Genomic DNA, 19761 nt, shown 5'->3' on the forward strand with positions numbered 1-19761 from the left:
GTGGCTCAGTCGGTTGAGCGTCCGACTTCGGCTCAGGTCATGATCTCACAGTCTGTGGGTTCGAGCCCCGCGTCAGGCTCTGTGCTGACAGCTCAGAGCCTGGAGCCTGTTTCCAATCCTGTGTCTCCCTCTCTCTCTGCCCCTCCCCCAGTCTCACTTTGTCTCACTCTATCTCTCAAAAATAAATAAATATTTAAAAAAAAAAAAAAAAAGAAATTGAAGGATTGAGAGGTTAACATACCTGCTGAATTGTGGATTAAGACTTTTTTTGGCTTAATGCCTTTTTAAAAATTTCAAACAAGCTGTGATAACCCAAAGGCTTTACTTTTGTAAATGAAGGTTTATATTTTTTAAAACAATTATTTAAAGAAAACAAAAGTTATTTGACCAAGTACAGGTGATTAATAAAAATTTTAATCGGCTTAGATATGTTTAATTTATAATGGCCAAAGAGTGACTCAGTCTGTGGGATAGAGAAGGTATTAAATGGAAGTTAAGACTCTTTCTGCAAATACCTTTAGCAGTAGTTGAAAGAGAAAAATGTATCCATGGAAACTGGCATCTGTATTTGGTTCAGAGGCTCAGGTTAATTACTGTGTTTTTTCTCACTTTTAACAGCTTGTTCATCTTTTATCCTGTTGATTGCTACCTAGACCTTAAACAGAAGCTTAAATAGGTCGTCTAAATGATTTGCAAATGGGTGCCTGGCTGGCTCAGTCAGTAGAACATGTAACTCTTGTTCTCAGAGTTGTGAGTTTGAGCCCCGTGTTGGGCTTAGAGCTTACTTAATTAACTTAGTTAAATAAATGAGGGGCACCTGGGTGGCTCAGTTGATTAAGTGTTATGGCTCAGGTCATCTCATGGTTTATGGGTTCAAGCCCCACGTCCGCCTCTGCACTGACAGCTCAGAGCCTGGAGCCTGCTTCAGATTCTGTGTCTCCCTCTCTCTCTGCTGCTCTCCTCCTTGTGCTCTCTCTCAAAAATGAATAAACATTAAAGTAAATAAATAAATGATTTGAAAACATGTTTTTCTATAGATTTGTTAAAAGGTTAAAATGTTTTATAGTTGCAATTGTATTATGGTATTACAGTAACTATTGATAAAGCCTTATTTGGGTAATTGTAAATTCCTTTGTGTATAACGAAAAATGATGTCTGACTAAGAAACTTTGATTAAACTTGGCTGTGCTCTCTCGTAGACTCTCTTATCTTTCTTGCTGCCTGGTCACAGTAGACTGAGAAACCAGATAATGGAAGTCTTAGATCTGGATCTGATCAAGCAAGAAGCAGAGAATGGGGCCTTAGACATTTCCAAGCTGGCAGAATTCATTATTGGCATGATGGGGACTGTGTGTGCACCTGCTAGAGATGAAGAAGTTAAGAAACTAAAGGACATTAAGGAAATTGTGCCCCTTTTCAGGTATGGGGATTGTGTTAATCACCTTCAGTGCACTTAAGATACAGAGCCCGTTTTCAGATTTAGACTTCGAGTGTAGATACTCATGAATTTTTAAAAAGCAAACATTTTTTTTTAATACAGAAAAGTAGAAAGAAGGAAAAAAAAATCACCCACGGTTTCACCACCCAAAGGCAAAATCACTGCTAATCATATTGATAATTTAAAAAAAAAATTTTATTTTATTTTGAGAGAGAGCTTGAGCAGGGGAGAGGCAGGGAGAGAGAGAATTTCAAGCAGACTCCACGCTGTCAATATGGAGCCCAATACGGGGCTCCATTCCGTGAACTGTGAGATCATGACCTGAGCCAAAACCAAGAGTTGGACGCTTAACTGACTGAGCCACCCAGGCACCACCAACTTATATTATTTTTTAAAACTCTCAAAAAAATAAATAAATAAAATAAAACTCTCTATAAGCATTTTCAATGGCTGCAAAATCTTCATTTGCATAGGTATAGTTAACTAGTACTATGTTAAGATGGACAATTAGATTACCTCTAATTATTTACTGTTTAATCCTGCCATGAACATCCTTGTGTACAAAACTTTTTTCTGTATTTTAGGTTATTTCCTAACTATAAGTTCTTAAAGTGGGATTACTGTATCAGAGGATAAGAACAGTTTTAAGACTCTCATTGCATGTTAGCAAGTTGCTTTCCAAAAGTTCCTTTCATTTTCAGCTTCTTTTATATCATATCAATATTTGGTACATATAAAAATGCTATGCATCATGAAGTTACCTCAGGGTTCAGAAAGCATTGAAAAGACCTCCTAAGAAGGGGTGCCTGGCTTGCTCAGTGGGTAGAGCATGTGACTCTTAATCTCGGGGTCCTGAGTTTGAGCCCCACATTGGGTGTGGAGTTTACTTAAAAATAAAATCTTAAAAAAAAAAAAAAGACCTAAAAATTGATTTGTTCACTCATTCAACAAGCTCATATTGAGCATCTCTTATATGCTGGGTATGGTGCTAGACTTTAGAAATAGTAAGAGCTTCTAATTTGGCCAAGTTAAGGGAGGAGTTTCCTAGGAGGTGAGACCTCTGGGGAAGATAGCTTGCAGCAAACTCAACCTAAACATAAATTCCTACTGGGAAGAGAATGGAGCAGGGAGCCTGGCAAAGTGGGAGTACATACACTGTTAAAAGGAGGCAGTTGATTGTGGCCATGAAGAAATGTGGGTCCATGTTGTCAGATCCTTAGATTTTTTTCAGGAGAGGCTGGAAATGGAGGTTTTTAAAAACACTTTGTGAGCACAAACATGTTCATGGGTTACTCCAGTCGGTGGCCGCCAGGTGGCAGTTTCCAGCAGTCTCTCATCTGCAGCGGGTGGTTTTGGGGAACCTCTAGGAGTACTCAGAGGAGAGGCAGAGTGTCCCCCAAGAAGTGGGCTGTCCCATGTGTTTGGGAGGTAGACAGGATGGCAGGGAAGGGACCCTGAATTGTTCCTCAGACTGTGTGTCCTTTCCACACATAATAAACTCCCACACAGAAGGTAATTGTGTCATACAGTTCGGTCAGTCCCAGAGGGCGTCAGGGGGCTCAGGACATTTGACCCTGTTCCCCCTTGTGTGTAGGGCCTCAGCCAAACCTGTACCTTGGGTTCTCAACCACCTTCTGCAAGTAGGTCACTCAGCAGTTTCCCGCCTCTGGAGAAATAGCTATGGTGTGTGACCTGCAGGATTGAAGGCATCCTTAGCATCGAGTCAGGTCTGCCCACTGGGTACATTCAGAGTGTGAACGTGCAGTTCTGCCACCAAAACTAGAATAGAAAACATGCCCTGAAACTAAGAGCCTGGGGCGAAAGGAGAGGAGAAAGGAGAGAGTTCTTGTTCTTTCTTCCTGGGAAAGTGAATTAACGTGTGTGAGAGAGTGGAGACCCAAGTGGTCAGCTCTCTGCCCTTGACCTTGGGTCCTGGCTGTCCTTCATCTGTGGTTGCTGGGAGGGCCGACCCAATGCCAAAGAACAGGTCCCCAGGCAGTGGGGGAGTTGTGTTTGCTTGGGGGCAGGGTGTGTGTGGGGGGGAGGGAGAGGGGACAGAGGCGGCTTAAAAATCTGCAGTCTTTTCAATCCATTATTTAGATTTTTATGTTTTCTAATCTACACTCTCAAGATTTTTCGAACTTGCTGCCCTTTCTGAAATGAGAAGCCTTTCTCAGATCAGCTCCCCTCTTTCCTCTAAAACAGTGCTTGCTTTACAAGTGCCTTGTTCTAAATCCTTTTCTTCCTTTTCTCTCAGGGCAATTTTTTCCGTGTTGGACCTAATGAAAGTGGACATGGCGAACTTTGCTGTCACTAGCATTAGGCCACATCTCATGCAGCAGTCAGTTGAATACGAAAGGAAGAAGTTTCAGCAGCTTTTGGAGAAGCAGCCAAGTACGTCTAATGCTTTGTGTGCCCTTTCATTGTGTGTTTTTCCCATTCCAGTTCTGTAGCTTTTTGTACAATGATACTGTTTTCAAGACAAAACTAAAATTTAGTATGCGACCATTCTAATTTTTTTTTTTTTTAATTTTTTTTTTCAACGTTTTTTATTTTTTTATTTTTGGGACAGAGAGAGACAGAGCATGAACGGGGAAGGGGCAGAGAGAGAGAGGGAGACACAGAATCGGAAACAGGCTCCAGGCTCCGAGCCGTCAGCCCAGAGCCTGACGCAGGGCTCGAACTCGCAGACCGGACCGCGAGATCGTGACCTGGCTGAAGTCGGACGCTTAACCGACTGCGCCACCCAGGCGCCCCAACGACCATTCTAATTTGAAGGCTTAAAAGCACAGGACTTTGGACCTGAAAAGAAAACTTTATTAACAAGCAAGAGAAGTAAAAGTAGGATATAAGAATAGAAATTTAAAAGCATGAAGTCCTAAATTAAATGTTTCTTTTTAAATCTTTCTTTTTAAAATGTTTATTCATTTTTGAGAGACAGAGCGTGAACAGGGGGAGGGGCAGAGAGAGAGAGAGGGAGACACAGAATCCAAAGCAGGCTCCAGGCTCTGATATGTCAGCATAGAACCCAGCGCGGGGCTTGAACTCAGGAACTATGAGATCATGACCTGAGCCGAAGTCGGATGCTTAACCGACTGAGCCACCCAGGCTCCCCAAAATGGGTTTTTAATGAAAACACCAGTTTGAGGTAAATTGTATGCTTGGCCGTGATTTTTAAAACATGACACACTTCTTGTGATTATTTAATTCACTTTCTCCTCTAAGGTACATGAAGAAATTTTACTTTGCCACTGTTCTATATGCAGAAAATCTTTCTGGTTTTATACCCATAAAAAGTCTCATTTTTATAAGCCTCTCAGATGACTACAGGAATACAGAGCACTAGAGAACCCAAAACTGTGTTGCCTTTCAAGGGTACTCTTTTTGGTCTCTGCACTGGCATCTGATGTTACGATTAAATTGCAATCTTTGGATCCTGTTTATTCATGTATTAAGTTTATTTTGAGAGAGAGCAGGGGGAGGGGCAGAGAGAGAGGAGGAGAGAGAATCCCAAACAGGCTCTCCACTGTTAGCACAGAACTTGAAGTGGGGCTCAATCTCAACAAGCTGTGAGATCATGACCTGAGCCAAAGTCGAGTCAGATGCTTAACCAACTGAGCCACCCAGGCGCCCCAGAATCCAATTTATTTTGAGTTCTAGTTAGCCTATAACTTTGGTGGTCCCGAGATGAAAATGGTGGTCTCTGGATAAATTGTGTTTCCTGACCAAAAGAGGTAATGCAGTGTCCAGAGCAGGTGTTCATCCAGCTGCCGGCAGAGAAGGCCGAGATGGTTCAGGAGGGATCAGGGAAGAGCAGAGTAGAAGAAGCAGTACCAGAAGAAGATTGGCTGATGGTTACTACCTACTAGGCATGTGCCGAGGGTGCGTGCGCATTATCATATATAACCCTCACCAGTAAGACTAGGAGGGAAGCACTTTTTTAACACCATTTTGCAGATGTGGAAATCAATTTTGAGAACTTTTTGACCAGAACTGATTGGCCACATGGTTCACTTTCTCAGCCAGTGCAGTACTGCCCCTCAGGAGGCATCAGGGGTGCAGGCTGAAGAGCCTCAGTGTGAGAGCCCGGTGCCAGCAGCCAGGGCCCAGTGAAGGACCCACTGCTGCGATCCCTGAGCCGGTCAGTCTACTGCTTCCTCCTCACATGTACAAGCTTGTGGACTAAGAGCCTGCCATCTGCAGAAGGCTATCAGGATGGTACGGCTGGCCACAGAGATCCGTGCCACCGCTGTTATGACAGAGCCAGAGGTGCATCCTGCAGCAGCGAAGAGTGGACCCCCGTCATACCCTGGGCCACCCCCTTAGTTCGAAGGTGGCCTCCACTGGCAGAGCTGTAGCACGTTCTAGGACCTGTCAGAGAGACTTTCTCCCATATGGTGGAGAAAAACCTCATCTTTCTCTTGTGTCCCTCAGAATCCTCGCTGCGTTACTCAGCTTAGAAAAGGAGGAAGCCTATGAGAGCAGATGAAAGACACTCCAGGTTCCCCGACAGAACTCCAGATGCTGCGTAGTACACGTCCCCTCCCACGAGGCTGGAAGCAAACCAGATTGACAGGAGACTAAGATCTAGACAAGGAAAAGACCTCCTCTTCAGCGTGGAGGAGACTTTACACTGGGAAGCTATCCCCAGTGCCTCCTCCCATCTGTCTCTGGGCGAGAAGTTTTGCATCTCCCTGAGCTGGAGTCATCAGAGCTTCCAGCCTCCGCTCCTGCAGCGGTCGGGGTGGGAGAGAAGGGAGTGGTTTGTTGAATATTTGCAGGTGGCAAGGTCTGGCTACATGCTCTGTGTTTACTGTCTTGTTTAATCCTCACAACTGCCTATGGGGTGGTATCGTACATTTCTTTGTAGTAGGAATCTGATAAACCTCAGCTAGTAACCGGCAGCGCTGTGATTTGAACCAAGTTTTATTTGATTCCAAAGTCCGTACTCTATATACACCACACCTTCGGGATGATCTTCCTTAAAGTCATTCCGAGAAGAATTCCTCCTGAGTGTCATAGTAATGTTCGTAGCCTTGTTTTTCAGATTCCCTGGACTTTGTCACCCAGTGGCTGGAAGAGGCCGCAGATGACCTTATGAATCAGAAGTTTAAAAATGCCCTGCCAGCTGAGGGAGGGGCCGCTGACTCTGGAGACAGTCCCATGCCAAATCCTGTGGCTGTCCAGAATTATGCATACCTGAAGCTTCTGAAATGGGACCACCTCCAGAGACCTTTCCCTGAAGTAGGTGCTCCAGAGCAGTCTAACTGCTTATTTCTTTCTGTGCTGCTGAACTTTTAAACAATTATAGTTTGGTTATAATTCTCTTCCCAGAAAATTGCCCCTTTTACATCGAACAATTCAGCAGTTTTTAGCATATTTACAGCTATACGACCATTACCAATGATTTAATTTCAAAACTTTTCATCACCCCAAAAAGGAACCCTGTGCCCATCAATAGTCACTACCCTTTCCCCACTCCCCTACCCCCTGGCAACCACTAATCTACTCTCTGACTCTATGAAATTGCCTGTTCTGGACATTTTGTATATATAAATGGAATCCTACAATATTGGCCTTTTGTGTCTGGCTTCTTTAAGCAAAATGTTCGTGTATGTTGTAATGTGTATCAGTACTTTATTTCTTTAAAGTTATGTTTTTTTACTGTAAAATATACACAACACAAAATTTACCATCTTTTTTTTTTTTTTAAGTTAGCTCTACAGCCCACGTGGGGCTCGAACTCACAACCCCAAGATCAAGAGTCGCAGGCTCCACCGACTGGGGCAGCCAGGCGCCCCAAAATTTACCACCTTTAAGTGCACGGTTCAGTGTCATTCATACGTTCACATGGTTGTGCCGCCATCACCACCATCCTTCTCCAGAACTTTTCCATCTTCCCAAACTGAAACTCTTTAAATACTTAACGCCTTTAAACATACCTCATCCCTCCCTCCCTCGGGCCCCTGACAATCACCATTCTACTTTGCGTCTCTGGATATGAATGGAATCCTACAGTACCTTGTGCCTTTGTGTCTGGCTTATTTCACTCAGCATAGTGTCTTCAAGGTTCATCCATGTTGTGCTGCTGTGTGTCAGCATTTTCTTTTTGAGGCTGGATGATCTTCTGGTATATGGCTGTACCACATTTTGTTGATTCATTCATCAGTTGATAGACATTTGGGTTGTTTCTACTTTTTGGCTATTGTGAATTGTGCTGCTCTGAACATTTGTGTACAGGTTTTGTAGGGGCATGTGTTTCAGTTCTCTTGGGTAAATACTGAAATACGGAGGATGAGAATTGCTGGATCACATGGTGACTCTGAGTTTAACACCTGGAGGAACTGCCAGACTGTTTCCCGCCACCCCCCCTCCCGCCCTGTGTAGCAGTGTAAGGGGCTTCCAGTTTGATTGAAACGGTAACAGCGATGCTGCTTTTCAGTTTTATCTAAGAAATACTTCTCATTCCACGTGGAGCAAGATTTTTTTCCTTTTCTGTTTTTCACAGTAAGTACGTGTAACTGCAGTAGTCCTTTAGGAAGATGACGAGCAAGGGATCTCCCCCACTTTGTCTGTAGACTGCTGGTTTGGTGTGTAGACTGCCTTCTGGTTTTTGAGGGCACTCAGGCCTTTTATCTCCAGCCTCAGAACATGCTACTTCTCTAAATCTTTCTCATCTAAGTTCCTTATTCTTCCTTTCAAGACGATGTAAGCTCAGGGTATCACCTCTTGCCTCTGAGTTCCCTGTTTTGTGCCAAAGGAGGCTATACAGAGGGTGTTGAATTGAAGGGATAGAGGGAGGCTCCTTTCCGAATAGTGGCACATTCTCTCCTGGCGGACAGTGAACAGCCCGACATTTCGTTTAAAAAACAGCTGTGAGGAAGATGGTGTTTTCATTGGACCTAGATGTCTGCCCTCAGAATTGATCCTTGGAAATCTTTTGTATCCTACACCCAAATCCTGGCGCAAAGCAGGGATGCTGCTGTGTAACAGTGAAATCAAGACAGAGGCTCAGTCTGTTGAAGCATCTCTGTTTAACAGTAGGGGATCTTGAATCTTCAAAGATTGTTTTTACTTCTTGAGAAGAATTCTAGGTTAAGACCCTAAATTGTTAATGTCTTGATTTGGTGTGTCAGTCTCTTATAGCAAGATGGTTCTTAACATTTATTTGGTTAACCTGTAAAAATCCAGATCACATGCCCTATCTCAGGGTCCCTGGCTGGCCCAGTCAGTAGAGCCTCTGACCCTCAATCTCAGGGTCATGAGTTCAAGCCCCATGTTGGGCATGGAGCCTACTCAAAAAAAAAAAAAAAAAAAAAAAAAAAAAAAATCAGCCTTTCCAATGCTCTTTCCCTCATCCCACACAGGGGACATTGGCCTGGCAGGACCCAGAGGTATCTAACATGGGGGATGCAGTCATGGAAATTCACTCACTGACTGCTTTCTGGGTGGCTTTAGGTTGTTATCAGTCATTCCGCCTTTTTCTACTTACTTTTATTTTCATTTCCTTTATTCACTTACTGATTCTTGAGGGCCTCCTTTGTGCTGGATACTGAGGGGGAACCAAGGTGAATAATGCAGGCTCTCTCTTCAAGCAACTTCTACCCTCCTCCTCTCCAGTGCTCTGCCTAGGGTGACTGGCTGCCTGGTTTGTCCAGGACTTGGGGGCAGAAAGTGTTCACACGACTTGGGAGTTCCAGCTTTAAAGCCAGGACATCCCCAGACGAACTGGGATGAGTTGGTCATTCTAGCTCATTGCCTCATTACTCTTTCCTGTTGAAGGATATAAGTCCTAGTTATCCGGGGTTGGCTCTGCCGATCCCCTTTATATCCAGGGTCATCTTCCGTCTTTGAAACAGTCCTGTGAAGCAGGAATCCCCCTTTTGTTGTTGTTGTTCTTTTTAATGTTTATTTACTGTGTGTGTGTGTGTGTGTGTGTGTGTGTGTGTGTGTGTGTGTGAGAGAGAGAGAGGGAGAGGGAGAGGGAGAGGGAGAGGGAGAGGGAGAATGCAAGTGAGGTAGGGGCAGAGAGAGGGGGACAGAGGATCCCAGGCAGGTTCCATGCTGTCAGCACAGAGCCCAACCCAGGGCTCAACCCCAGGAGCCGTGAGATCATGACCTGAGCTGAAATTAAGAGTTTCTCAGGGCGCCTGGGTGGCTCAGTTGGTTAAGTGTCTGACCTCAGCTCAGGTCATGATCTCGTGGTTTGTGACTTTGAGCCCCAGGTCAGGCTCTGCACTGACGGCTCAGAGCCTGGAGCCTGCTTCGGATTCTGTCTCCCTCTCTCTCTGCCCCTCCCTCACTCATGCTCTGTCTCTGTCTCTGTCTCTCTCAAAAATAAACATTAAAAAAAAAAAAAAGTTGCTCAACCCACTTGAGAGCCACCCAGGTGCCCCAGGAATTCCCGTTTTGCATAGGGCTCAGAGAGTAGAAGAAGAAATTTGCTTGAGATTATGCTATTTAAATGTCATTCAGCCTCATGTTCTTAATGAGCATGCTTTACTCCAGCCTTTCTAAGGGCAAAGGGGCTCTGAGGTGGAAGGATTGTTCATACAGCCCTCCATTTAAGGCTCTGTAAGGATTAGAAAATCCTGAGGGAATCTGTGGAGGCCTGTGTGGGGGCTGTGGCCCCACTGCCCTCTGCTGGCCAGCCTGAGCCTCCAGCTCAGGGACGATTTTTTTTGTATTCACTACAGACAGTTTTGATGGACCAGGCTCGCTTCCAAGAACTCCAGCTCCAGCTAGAGCAACTGACCATCCTGGGAGCCGTGTTGCTGGTGACGTTCAGCATGGCAGCCCCAGGAATTTCCAGCCAGGCTGACTTTGCTGAGAAACTCAAGACGATTGTGAAGATTCTGCTGACAGATGCTCACCTGCCGTAAGTGGCTGCAAGCTGTGGGGCAGACCCTGCGAGCCAGGTCGGAGGCAGTGGGTGACAGAGAGCAGATGGGAGCAGGATCTCCTGGCTGGTGTGGGGCAGAATCCGGGGCCACTGCCTCAGAAGTGACAGGAAACTTTACACTCTGTTTTTTCACCGCAGCAGAATTCATTCAGGTTCCTACAAAGAACGTTAGAGTTCACTGTAGGGTTCGCAGGTCTCCATGAGAGTGGCTTTCAGATGTTTAGGACCAGGACACATGGTAAGAAATTCATTTTCCGTTGTGACCTAGTGCACTGTTTAGGCACATGTAACTGAAATAAAAACTTCACAAAGTGAAACTTATCCTAACTGTGCTTAGTACAAAGTCTTAAGACATTAAAAAAAAAAAAATACTGGTTGCTACCCACTGAATTTCTTTCACAACCTGCTAACAGTTTGGGCAACACAGCCCTAGGGAAAGGTCCTATAAGAAGCAGGAGGTTTTTCCCCACAGTCATCGGGCTGTGAGTACAGATTTTTGCCCTTGGCACGTTCTTCGTGGCCATTTTGTGCTGCGTGTAAATGGATTGTTTCCTCACCCAGCACAAACCCACACCTGTGCGAGGGCAGCTGCTGTAACTGCTCCTGCGGTGAAGTCCGATCAGGTGATTTATGTGGTTCACAGCATATAGAATGATGGTTGTAAGTAAACACTATCTGACAAGGTCCAGTTCAGAAGATTCTTCAAGGGGAATGTCCCCCAGGCATTCTCATCCTTACATAACGGAGGAATTTTCCTGCTGAGTTTGCGCCAAGCATGCATGTGTTTGGTATGGTGAGGGGTGTGTGCACATGTTGTGAGGAGGGATTCAGTAGCATTGACTTAGGCCAGGAGGGGTTTGCTGAGCAGATGCCCTTGCACAGGGGTAGCCCTTGGCTGTCAGTGAGTTCTCCCACAGCAGATCTGCTTTGTCTACTGCTTAAAGCTACCGATGAAGGGGCCCTGTCTGGCGCCTTCTTAGCAGTCCAGCCTCGCGCTGCTGTATCTACCCTGGTACTCGGGGGCTGACACACACCTGGTTCCAGCAGTGAGTCCCAGGGCATGCACATTTGCTCCCACTATTTAATTGGCCCAGAACACAGGCAATTGCCTTCTTGTAGAAAACCTACCAGCAGGAGGGCTCCCCACAGATACTCTAGGAGAGCCCAAGGGCCCCAGGAAATGAAGGTGCTAGTTTTCTTAACTTTGGGAATTCAGTTTTATTTATTGCTTTAAAGTAGTTAATACACTCTCATGTTTCAAAAATCAAAAGGGGGGCGCCTGGGTGGCGCAGTCGGTTAAGCGTCCGACTTCAGCCAGGTCACGATCTCGCGGTCCGTGAGTTCGAGCCCCGCGTCAGGCTCTGGGCTGATGGCTCGGAGCCTGGAGCCTGTTTCCGATTCTGTGTCTCCCTCTCTCTCTGCCCCTCCCCGTTCATGCTCTGTCTCTCTCTGTCCCAAAAATAAATAAATAAAAAAATGTTGAAAAAAAAAAATCAAAAGGGATAAAAGGGTATCCATTGAAAAGTTTCTCTCCCACTCCTGTCTCACAACTACCTAATTTCTGGGTTCTTGTGTTTTGTTCCAGTGGTGTTCAAGATCTTCTTAAGCCAAATCCAGGCTTATTTCACCATAGATGCTAGTAAGAACTTGGGTTTTGAGTGGTTAGCCCTGGTATAGCCTGGTATAGAGCCCTCCCCTTCCCAGTGTTCTTTCTAGCCAAGAGAGGGAGAGGGGGAGAGAGAAAGTCACCTGAGTCATGTGTACACAGCCTGAAAGGTTAGTGGCAGGGGAGAGAGTCACAGATTTTCTCTTTGAACATGTCAGTCCATGCATTGGTGATTGTGACTCTTATCAGGGCTGGGGCTCTTCCTGGGCTTGAGTTGGGTAGATGTGCACTTTGTTTATGGGCCCTTCTCTGCCTTCTCCTTTCCCTTCTCTGCTCAAGCTCCTTCCATCTGAAGGATGCCCTGACTACCATTGGGGAGAAAGTCTGTCTGGAGGTGAGCGGCTGCCTTGCCCTGTGTGGGCTCACTCCGTTTACCACGGAAAAGGAGACTGTGCTCAAGGGCCAGATCCAGGCTGTGGCCAGTCCCGACGACCCCATCCGCAGGATCATCGGTATGTTTGGGCGAAGACGGGTAGCAGGGATGTCCTTTTGGAGGGCTGGCAGACAGACCCCTCTGAAGAAATCTAGAAGGGTCTGATAGGTTATGAGTGCTGATGAGTGAGGGGGTGAGTGATTAATCACCACCGTGCAATTAGGGCAAGCCAGAGGTCTGGACAAGTGACCTGGCAGCTGTCATTGTTCTGAGGGCTCTGACTTTGGAATCACAGACTTTGTTCAAAACCCGGCTCCAGAACTATGAGGTAATAGAAAATACATGGATTGGTCTCTGCCCCCGTTCCTGGCACAGAGCCCCTGAAACTCTTGTAGTTTCCTAAGTGATAAGAGCACTAGAGTATCTTTTATTCTAATATTGGTCTTTGACCTGGATCCTGACACAGAGCTCTTAAATCCTTTGGAATTTCCTGGGTGATAGGAGTGTCTTTTATTCTAGCGAGGCAAGTCTGGGTGGGCTCCTGGATGGGGGCTGGTCACCAGAAAGACCAGGCCATGATCAAAAGCTTAGAATTTTCAGCCCCACTCCCTCATTTTCCAAGAGAGGGGAGAGGGGCTGGAAATGCCCATGTGATGAAGCCTCCATAAACACCCCAAAAGTTCAGGTTTTGGGGAGTTTCTGGGTTAGGGAACTTAGCCAAGTAATGGGAGGGTGATGTACCCCAACTCCACAGAAACTCCTGCTCCCCGAACTCTCCCAGACCTTACCCTCTGTGTCTCTTATTCTGGTTTTCATCTGTATCCATATCCTTTATTCTATAGTAAGCTAGTAAACATAAGTGTTTCTCTGAGTTCTGTGAGCCTTTCTAGCAAATAATCAAAATCCAAGGCAGAGGAGGTTATGGGAACCTCCAGTTTGTAGCCAAATCAGACAGAATTTGTGGGTGTTCTGGGGACCTACTGCTTGTGGTTGGCATCTGAAGTGGGGGGGGGGGGTGGGCAGCCTCATGGGACTGAACCCTTGACCTGTGGGATGTGACACTCCCTCCAGGTGGTGTCGCAATTGAGTACAATTGTAGGACACCCAGCTGGAGTCGCAGAGAACTGCTTGGTGTGGGAACCCCTCACCCTCACCCACATCTGGTGCCAGAGTGTTGAGGATGCTGGGTGAGCGTGAAGGAGGGGGCACGGGTTTTCTTCACAAGCACCTGCTGTGGTTCTTGAGCGGGTGACTGGATGCTTGAAACTCCTCATCTCTCAAAGGGGTAATACTGACAACCCTATGCAGCTGCTGGGAGGACTGCAGGGCATGAGATCCATAAAATGCTTGTCATTGTATTGGGCAGCACATCAGAAGTACTCACTAGAGAGGAGCTGTGATTCAAAATATTACTCCATGTGGTAGCTGTTACTTTTCATCATCACAGCAGTAGCACTGTGGAAAATTCTGGTTGATCGAGGAATACAGTGTTCATCTAATTTTGGGGCACCTGACTGGCTTAGTTGGTAGAGCATGTGACTCTTGATCTTGGGGTTGTTAAGTTTGAGCCCCATGTTGCCTGTAGAGATTACTTAAAAATGAAATCTTAAAAAAATGTTCATCGAATTTTTAAAATTCCCATTTATCTTTAATTTTGAAATAATTCTTTAGCTTCTTTATGAAACTAGATAGATGTTCAACATGTAAATGACAATTAGGCTTCAGGCAAAGGCTGAATGATCCATGATTACCAGATTTCAGGTTGGAGTAGAGGCTAAACCAATGACATGAGCCTGCTTCTAATACCATGACTTCTTTTTTATTCTTAAGTAATATTTTATGGAAAAAGTTACAGGGATTGGTTTTTTAAGAATTAAATGATTTCATCCCAGTCCTGCATCGGGCATGATGTCATGTGTGGGTCACTTGGGAGAAGCCTCTTGCAGAGGTATAAGGATCATCAGGATTAATGTTACTGACCTTGGTAGAGATGCAGGAAAGTGCAGTAAATAGACTGCTGGCTAATAAGCTACTCTGTGCCCTGCCATCTTGGCTGTTTACTAACAGGCAGTTACAGACCTGGGGGTAAAAGCCAGCCCTGGAGTAGGAATGATATGAGGATCTCCAGGTCTGGGTGAGGCTTCCAGCTCTGAGAACCTTAGGAAACCAAACTAACTTTGGAAGAGGGGTGATGGGACCCATCTGGTCAGCAGTTGCTCTGTCAGTGTGTATTGGGATCCAGAGGTCATTTGCACTTGAGAGGGTGCTGCAGGGCAGGGGGTAGGCATGCAGTTTGAAAGAACCCATTTAACATAAATGCCCCTATTGCTTTTGTAATAAAATCTGCAGGAAGTGTGGCTTGCATATTCTTTTGGTTGATGAGGACAGGGCAAAAGCATCATAGAGAGGAATGGGCTAAAAAAAATCAACCTAAATTATTTCTCAGAGTAGTCCAAGTTTGCAAATGCCCACAACTCCATGGCCTTCCACTGTAGGTATTATTATTATTTTTTTTTTTTTAGAGTTTTTATTTATTGAGAAAGAGAGGGAGAGAGGGTGTGGGGAGAGGAAGAGAAAGAGGGATAGAGAATCCCAAGCAGGCTCTGTGCTGTCAGCACAGAGCCCGACTTGGGGCTTGAGCCCCCAAACCTGGAGATCATGATTTGAGCTGACATCGGATGCTTAACTGACTGAGCTGCCCAGGAGCTCTTCTTGTTTTGTTTTTGAACTTGTAATTCCTGCGTTAGTCCTCTCCCACCCCATTTTTTATGGGATCTTCAGTAATGGCTCACGGTGGTCTCAGTATATCTTGCTCCTTGGAGAGGAGAACCTGTCAACACTCTAGTCTCCCTTTGTTCATTGACGCATTTATTCTTCCTTTCCAAATATATTTTGAGCTTTGAGCTTTTACTGGAGGCCAGGTCTCATGCCAGGCCCTGTGCTGGGTGCTGGCAAGGGTGGGGGAGGGGATCGCGAACAAGATGAACGTTCTTCTACCCTCTTGGAACTAACTAACTAGACAGGGAGAGGAAATGTTATAAATGGGGTAAATGTTCAGAATGGCAAAGTACTGTGGGTACTTGCACTAGGGGTGGGCAGGGAAGACTTGCCTGAAAAAGGGATGTTTGTGATAAACACTGAAGCCTACTCAGAAGTTGGTAAAGTCATCCTGAACAACAACTGACTGCTTTCTTTTCTATCACAGATTCCCGAATCCTGATATTCTTAGAAAGCTACCTTGCCTCAGGTCATCAGAAGCCATTGCCTACGGTACCTGGGGGATTGGGTCCGGTTCAGAAAGAGCTGGAGGAAGTTGCTGTTAAATTTGTCCGCCTGGTCAACTATAACAAGATGGTCTTCAGTCCCTACTATGATGCCATCCTCAGTAAGATCCTTGTCAGACCCTAACACGTACGTGCGCTACAGTAGCAGTATTAGCCTCTTGATACAGAATACCTGTTCTCAACTATAACGTTGCTTTGGAAAATGGCTATTTAGTACATGTCTGTGTAACATCACTGATTCCAAAAGGAAGAGTATTGTGTATCACTGTTGAAAAGAGCTGTTGAAAAACGCACTGAATTCAATTCTATTTTGCAGGTTTGTATTTATGAGTGCAAGTTTACAAATCAAGAAGCTTCTTGTTATCTTGAGTCTCCTAGGTAGCACTTGACTTTTACACGGTGAACTGCTGTGTGTCCACCCGCACTGTGTCCTGATTGTAGCTGCCTTGTCTCTCCCAGGAGGCTGGGGCCTCTCTCCTGCTATCCGGGTAGTTTTTCTTTCAGACCCCTAAGAGGATCTGCCAGCCACCCAAGAATGAGACACCAAGCCGTGACCGTGTTGAGACTCTCCCCCTTCTCTGGCACAGACCCCCAGTCCTCCCCCAGCTATTTTGTGTTAGAAGGGCTATATATAGTTTTCCCGCCTCCCCACTCCCCCACCCCTCCCATTTATTGCTTTCTCCCTCCTGGTCTAGCCAGTGCCCCAGAGCCCTTTTGTTCTAGAGGAGAATTAATTGATTTTAAAAATCTTATTCTTTTATACAGAATTATTCCTGAGCCTGGATGATAGCAGTTATGACTTACAGAATCCAGAGAAAGGAAATTCTTTGACTTTTAAGGTTTGAAAGTTAAGGAGGAACTATTTTTTTAAACAATATATATGTTGGTGTCATGTAAAAGAAGACAAATGTCTGGAGTTTTTACTGAAACGTTCACTCATACAATACGCAGATGTATTGATTGGATTTGAATTTCAGAAATGGATTTAAGTGTTTTCAGATGAAATAGCGTAGTATAAGCTCACTTATTTCTATGATAAGGAAGTCATGGAAAATCCCTGGTTTTTGAGCAGTATTTTTTGAGGAACTTCAGGGACCAGAATTCCTGACCTATCCTGTGACTGAAAGGGTAGCTGGGGTCTCACAGATGACCCGCTCTGTTCAAAAAATAAAAATGAAAGGTGTGTGTGTGTGTGTGTGTGTGTGTGTGTGTGTGTGTGTTTTAGACAGGGACGTTATGTTAGAAGCAGAGCCATGAAGCTGGAGTGAACTCCCAAGAGCTGGAACAGCAAAAGGCAAAATGATGCCAGGAATCCCTTCAAGCTGCTGAGGGGTAGGGTGGGACGGGAGGCAGGTGGGGCAGCCACCAGAGGAACCTTCACTCTGTGAGAGCTGTCACATGTACAAGCTTCGGGAGAGGGAATGGTTATGCCAGGGGGAATGTGATTTCTCCAGATACGTGCTACAAACTGTGTTCTAATGGTGTGTTTTACTTGCAGTCAGAAATGTATGCTGTGTTATGTGGTCAGAAGTCATATTATTAAAGTTAATACTCAAGGACAAATCTCCCGTGGTTTCGTTGGAAGGGAATAAAAGTTCAGTAAGTAGAACTTTTAAAGAACAAAACCACAGTCTTTTATAGTGTCTTCAATGAGGTCCTTCCTGGAATTGTTTCCAGAGGTAAGGTTGCTTATTGGTCATATGGTATATACCCAGGCTGAGAAGCCCAAGCACTCTTTTAAAGTTGGCTGCACGCCCAACATGAGGCTTGAACTCACAACCTCGAGGTTGGGCTTGAACTCACAACCTTGAGATCAGTAGTCCCATGCTCTATGGACTGAGCCACCAGGCACCCTCCCCTACCTCAGCACTCTTTTGCCTGCCTCAGCTTCAGAGTGTTTGGGGTTTTGTCCCTCCTGATCCAAGGATGAAGGAGAGGAGCTTTACCCTGAAATATATGGGGTGGATCAGTACTCCTATAGTTATTCTTCCCAAATCTTAAAAATTCTTTTTGCCTTCTTTTATAGGGGTTAATTGTTTACAAGATTTTTTTCTTTCCCCTAATGTGTTCCTAAATTGACAAAGTTAAGTTTGGACCATTTGAAATCTTGATGCATATATTACAGGGACCTGCACAGACTCTCATGCCCCCTGCTACCTTAGTGTCCACTGGTGGAGTTCTCTAAATGGCAAAGCCAAGAATGAAGGAGGCAAAGTTCTGAATCACAATATTCATATTGAGTTGTGTTGTCGCTCTTTGAAGATAAGTGAGCTACTTTCTTCCTGGAATCTCACAGGATTATCACTAAGGGCCAGGAAAATCCATTTAGTTCATTTAGTCACTCAGGAAATGTTTTATTGAGCATCTCCTTGTAATTCCCCCCTACAGCTCTCCCTCCAAGATACGTACCCTTTGGAGGGGAAATTATCCTTCAGAATTGAACCGGTTCTATATAATGCAGTCTGATTGGATTTGACTTGATTTTCTAACAGGTTTGTGGACACAAGCATCTTTTATGAAAGTGCTAAGTTTATTTGGCTGTAGTACTTTACCATGGATAGACTGAGCGCCTTGAGAGTTAGGTCCGTTACAGACAGCAAGGCTGTTAGATTTATTTGATGGTCTCATGAATGAATGAATGTCTAGAACAGTAATTGCTACTTTGTCAGCCCTTGGCTGGGTGGGTGGGTGGATGGATTCCCAGTTTAGATGTTTTTTGAAAATCTCATTACTTTTAAAGCAAGCTGTATAATGTGATTGTTCATGTAACCATATAACCCAACTATAAATATACTTCGGTAAGGATGTCTCACTGATTAAATACAGTAGGCAGGTGCATAAGAGCCTTTTTGTCTGAAGAAAAATTATTAAGTCTGACGTACTAGGTGTGTGCACATACGTGTGCCAGTTCTAAATGGATTTTTTAGCAGTTCTGTTTTTGTGGAGGTGCTTGTGTTCATTTCTCCAAAACCTTAAGATTTCTAGGCATAGAGAGGGGCGGCTGCCACCACCTTTCCTGCTGCTGAGTTTCAGGGGGAGTAGGTGTTTGCTGTTGGACATCCAGTGACCTTTGGCATGCACCAGTTTGTATGTGCAGAACATTTGTATTTCTTTTAATTTTGAGGCAGGGTGGCAGAGTGGAAAGACTGGGAGCTGTCAGGAAACCAGAGTTGTGACTCCATTTCTGTTAGGTCCTGATTTGCCCCACTTAGTACCTATTTCTGGCACATGTAAAATGAAAGGACTAGACTTGATCTTTAAACTGCTTTCCAATCCTGACCTTCTGTGATCTGTCTTACTTGAGTAACTTAAGATTACTGCAGTAGGATTGTGCACAAAGCTCCTGACTGAGGGGAAGATCTGGGTTGGAGTCCTTCCTCTCTTGCCTTCTTACTGGTTGTGTGATACTGGGCCAGTCATTGTCCCTTGGGCCTCAGCATTTTCATCTGTAGAATGGGAAAATGACTAACCCTTCCTGTGAGGATTAAATGTGATAATGGATATTAGAATGCTTTGGACATGGAAAAGGACTATAAATTGCTTTGTTAACAAAGGAGAGCATATAACCCTCTGCCTGTATTCGACTTTTGGCACCCAGCCTCCCTGCAGTCAGCACATTCTACAGGCCTGAGGGAAGGTTCTCCTCCCGGCCCAAGACTGATACTTCCGTCATCTCTTCTGTGGTAAAGCTACAGTCTTCCTTTTTCTCCTCTTGCAGCCTCCACCCCGGTAACTTCTCCCCATCCTCTCCTCTGTATTTTTTGAACTAAATGAATGCATGAATGAACAAATGAAGGACGGTAGATGATGGGCTGTGAAACTCTTATTTAAAGGCATGATCTCATTGAAAACATAATCTAAATAAAGAACCACCATGATGTTTGCAATTGTGTATTTATGTTGGATTTTGTATTCTATAACTATTTTAATGGATAGCTTTTTTATTCATAATATTCAAAACAACTTAATGGGATGGAGGAGGAGATACTCTAAACCCATTAAGCTCTTTTACTCTGTCAAATGCTCACTGATCCTTTCAGAAATAGCTAGAGCCCTGGGAATCAAGTGTCAGAAACCTCAAGGGGCAGAATGTAGTTA

At 44.9% G+C, this 19761-nt stretch overlaps 1 protein-coding gene across 6 annotated transcripts in view; it reads left to right on the forward strand.

The window, feature by feature from the left end:
* TCP11L1 (t-complex 11 like 1) overlaps positions 1-19550 on the forward strand; it is a 35125-nt gene extending 15575 nt beyond the window's left edge. For all 6 annotated transcript variants that reach the window (XM_058688572.1, XM_058688573.1, XM_058688576.1 and 3 more), the window contains 6 exons: positions 1200-1420; positions 3696-3832; positions 6486-6682; positions 10135-10316; positions 12286-12458; positions 15585-19550. In XM_058688572.1, the coding sequence (XP_058544555.1) occupies positions 1200-1420; positions 3696-3832; positions 6486-6682; positions 10135-10316; positions 12286-12458; positions 15585-15787 (1113 nt within the window). In that variant the 3' untranslated portion in view covers positions 15788-19550. The remainder of the gene's footprint in view (positions 1-1199; positions 1421-3695; positions 3833-6485; positions 6683-10134; positions 10317-12285; positions 12459-15584) is intronic.
* Positions 19551-19761: the final 211 nt, after the last annotated feature.

The sequence above is a fragment of the Neofelis nebulosa genome, chromosome 10 (assembly GCF_028018385.1).
Source record: "Neofelis nebulosa isolate mNeoNeb1 chromosome 10, mNeoNeb1.pri, whole genome shotgun sequence".
In the NCBI taxonomy this organism is placed as follows: Eukaryota; Metazoa; Chordata; class Mammalia; order Carnivora; family Felidae; genus Neofelis; species Neofelis nebulosa.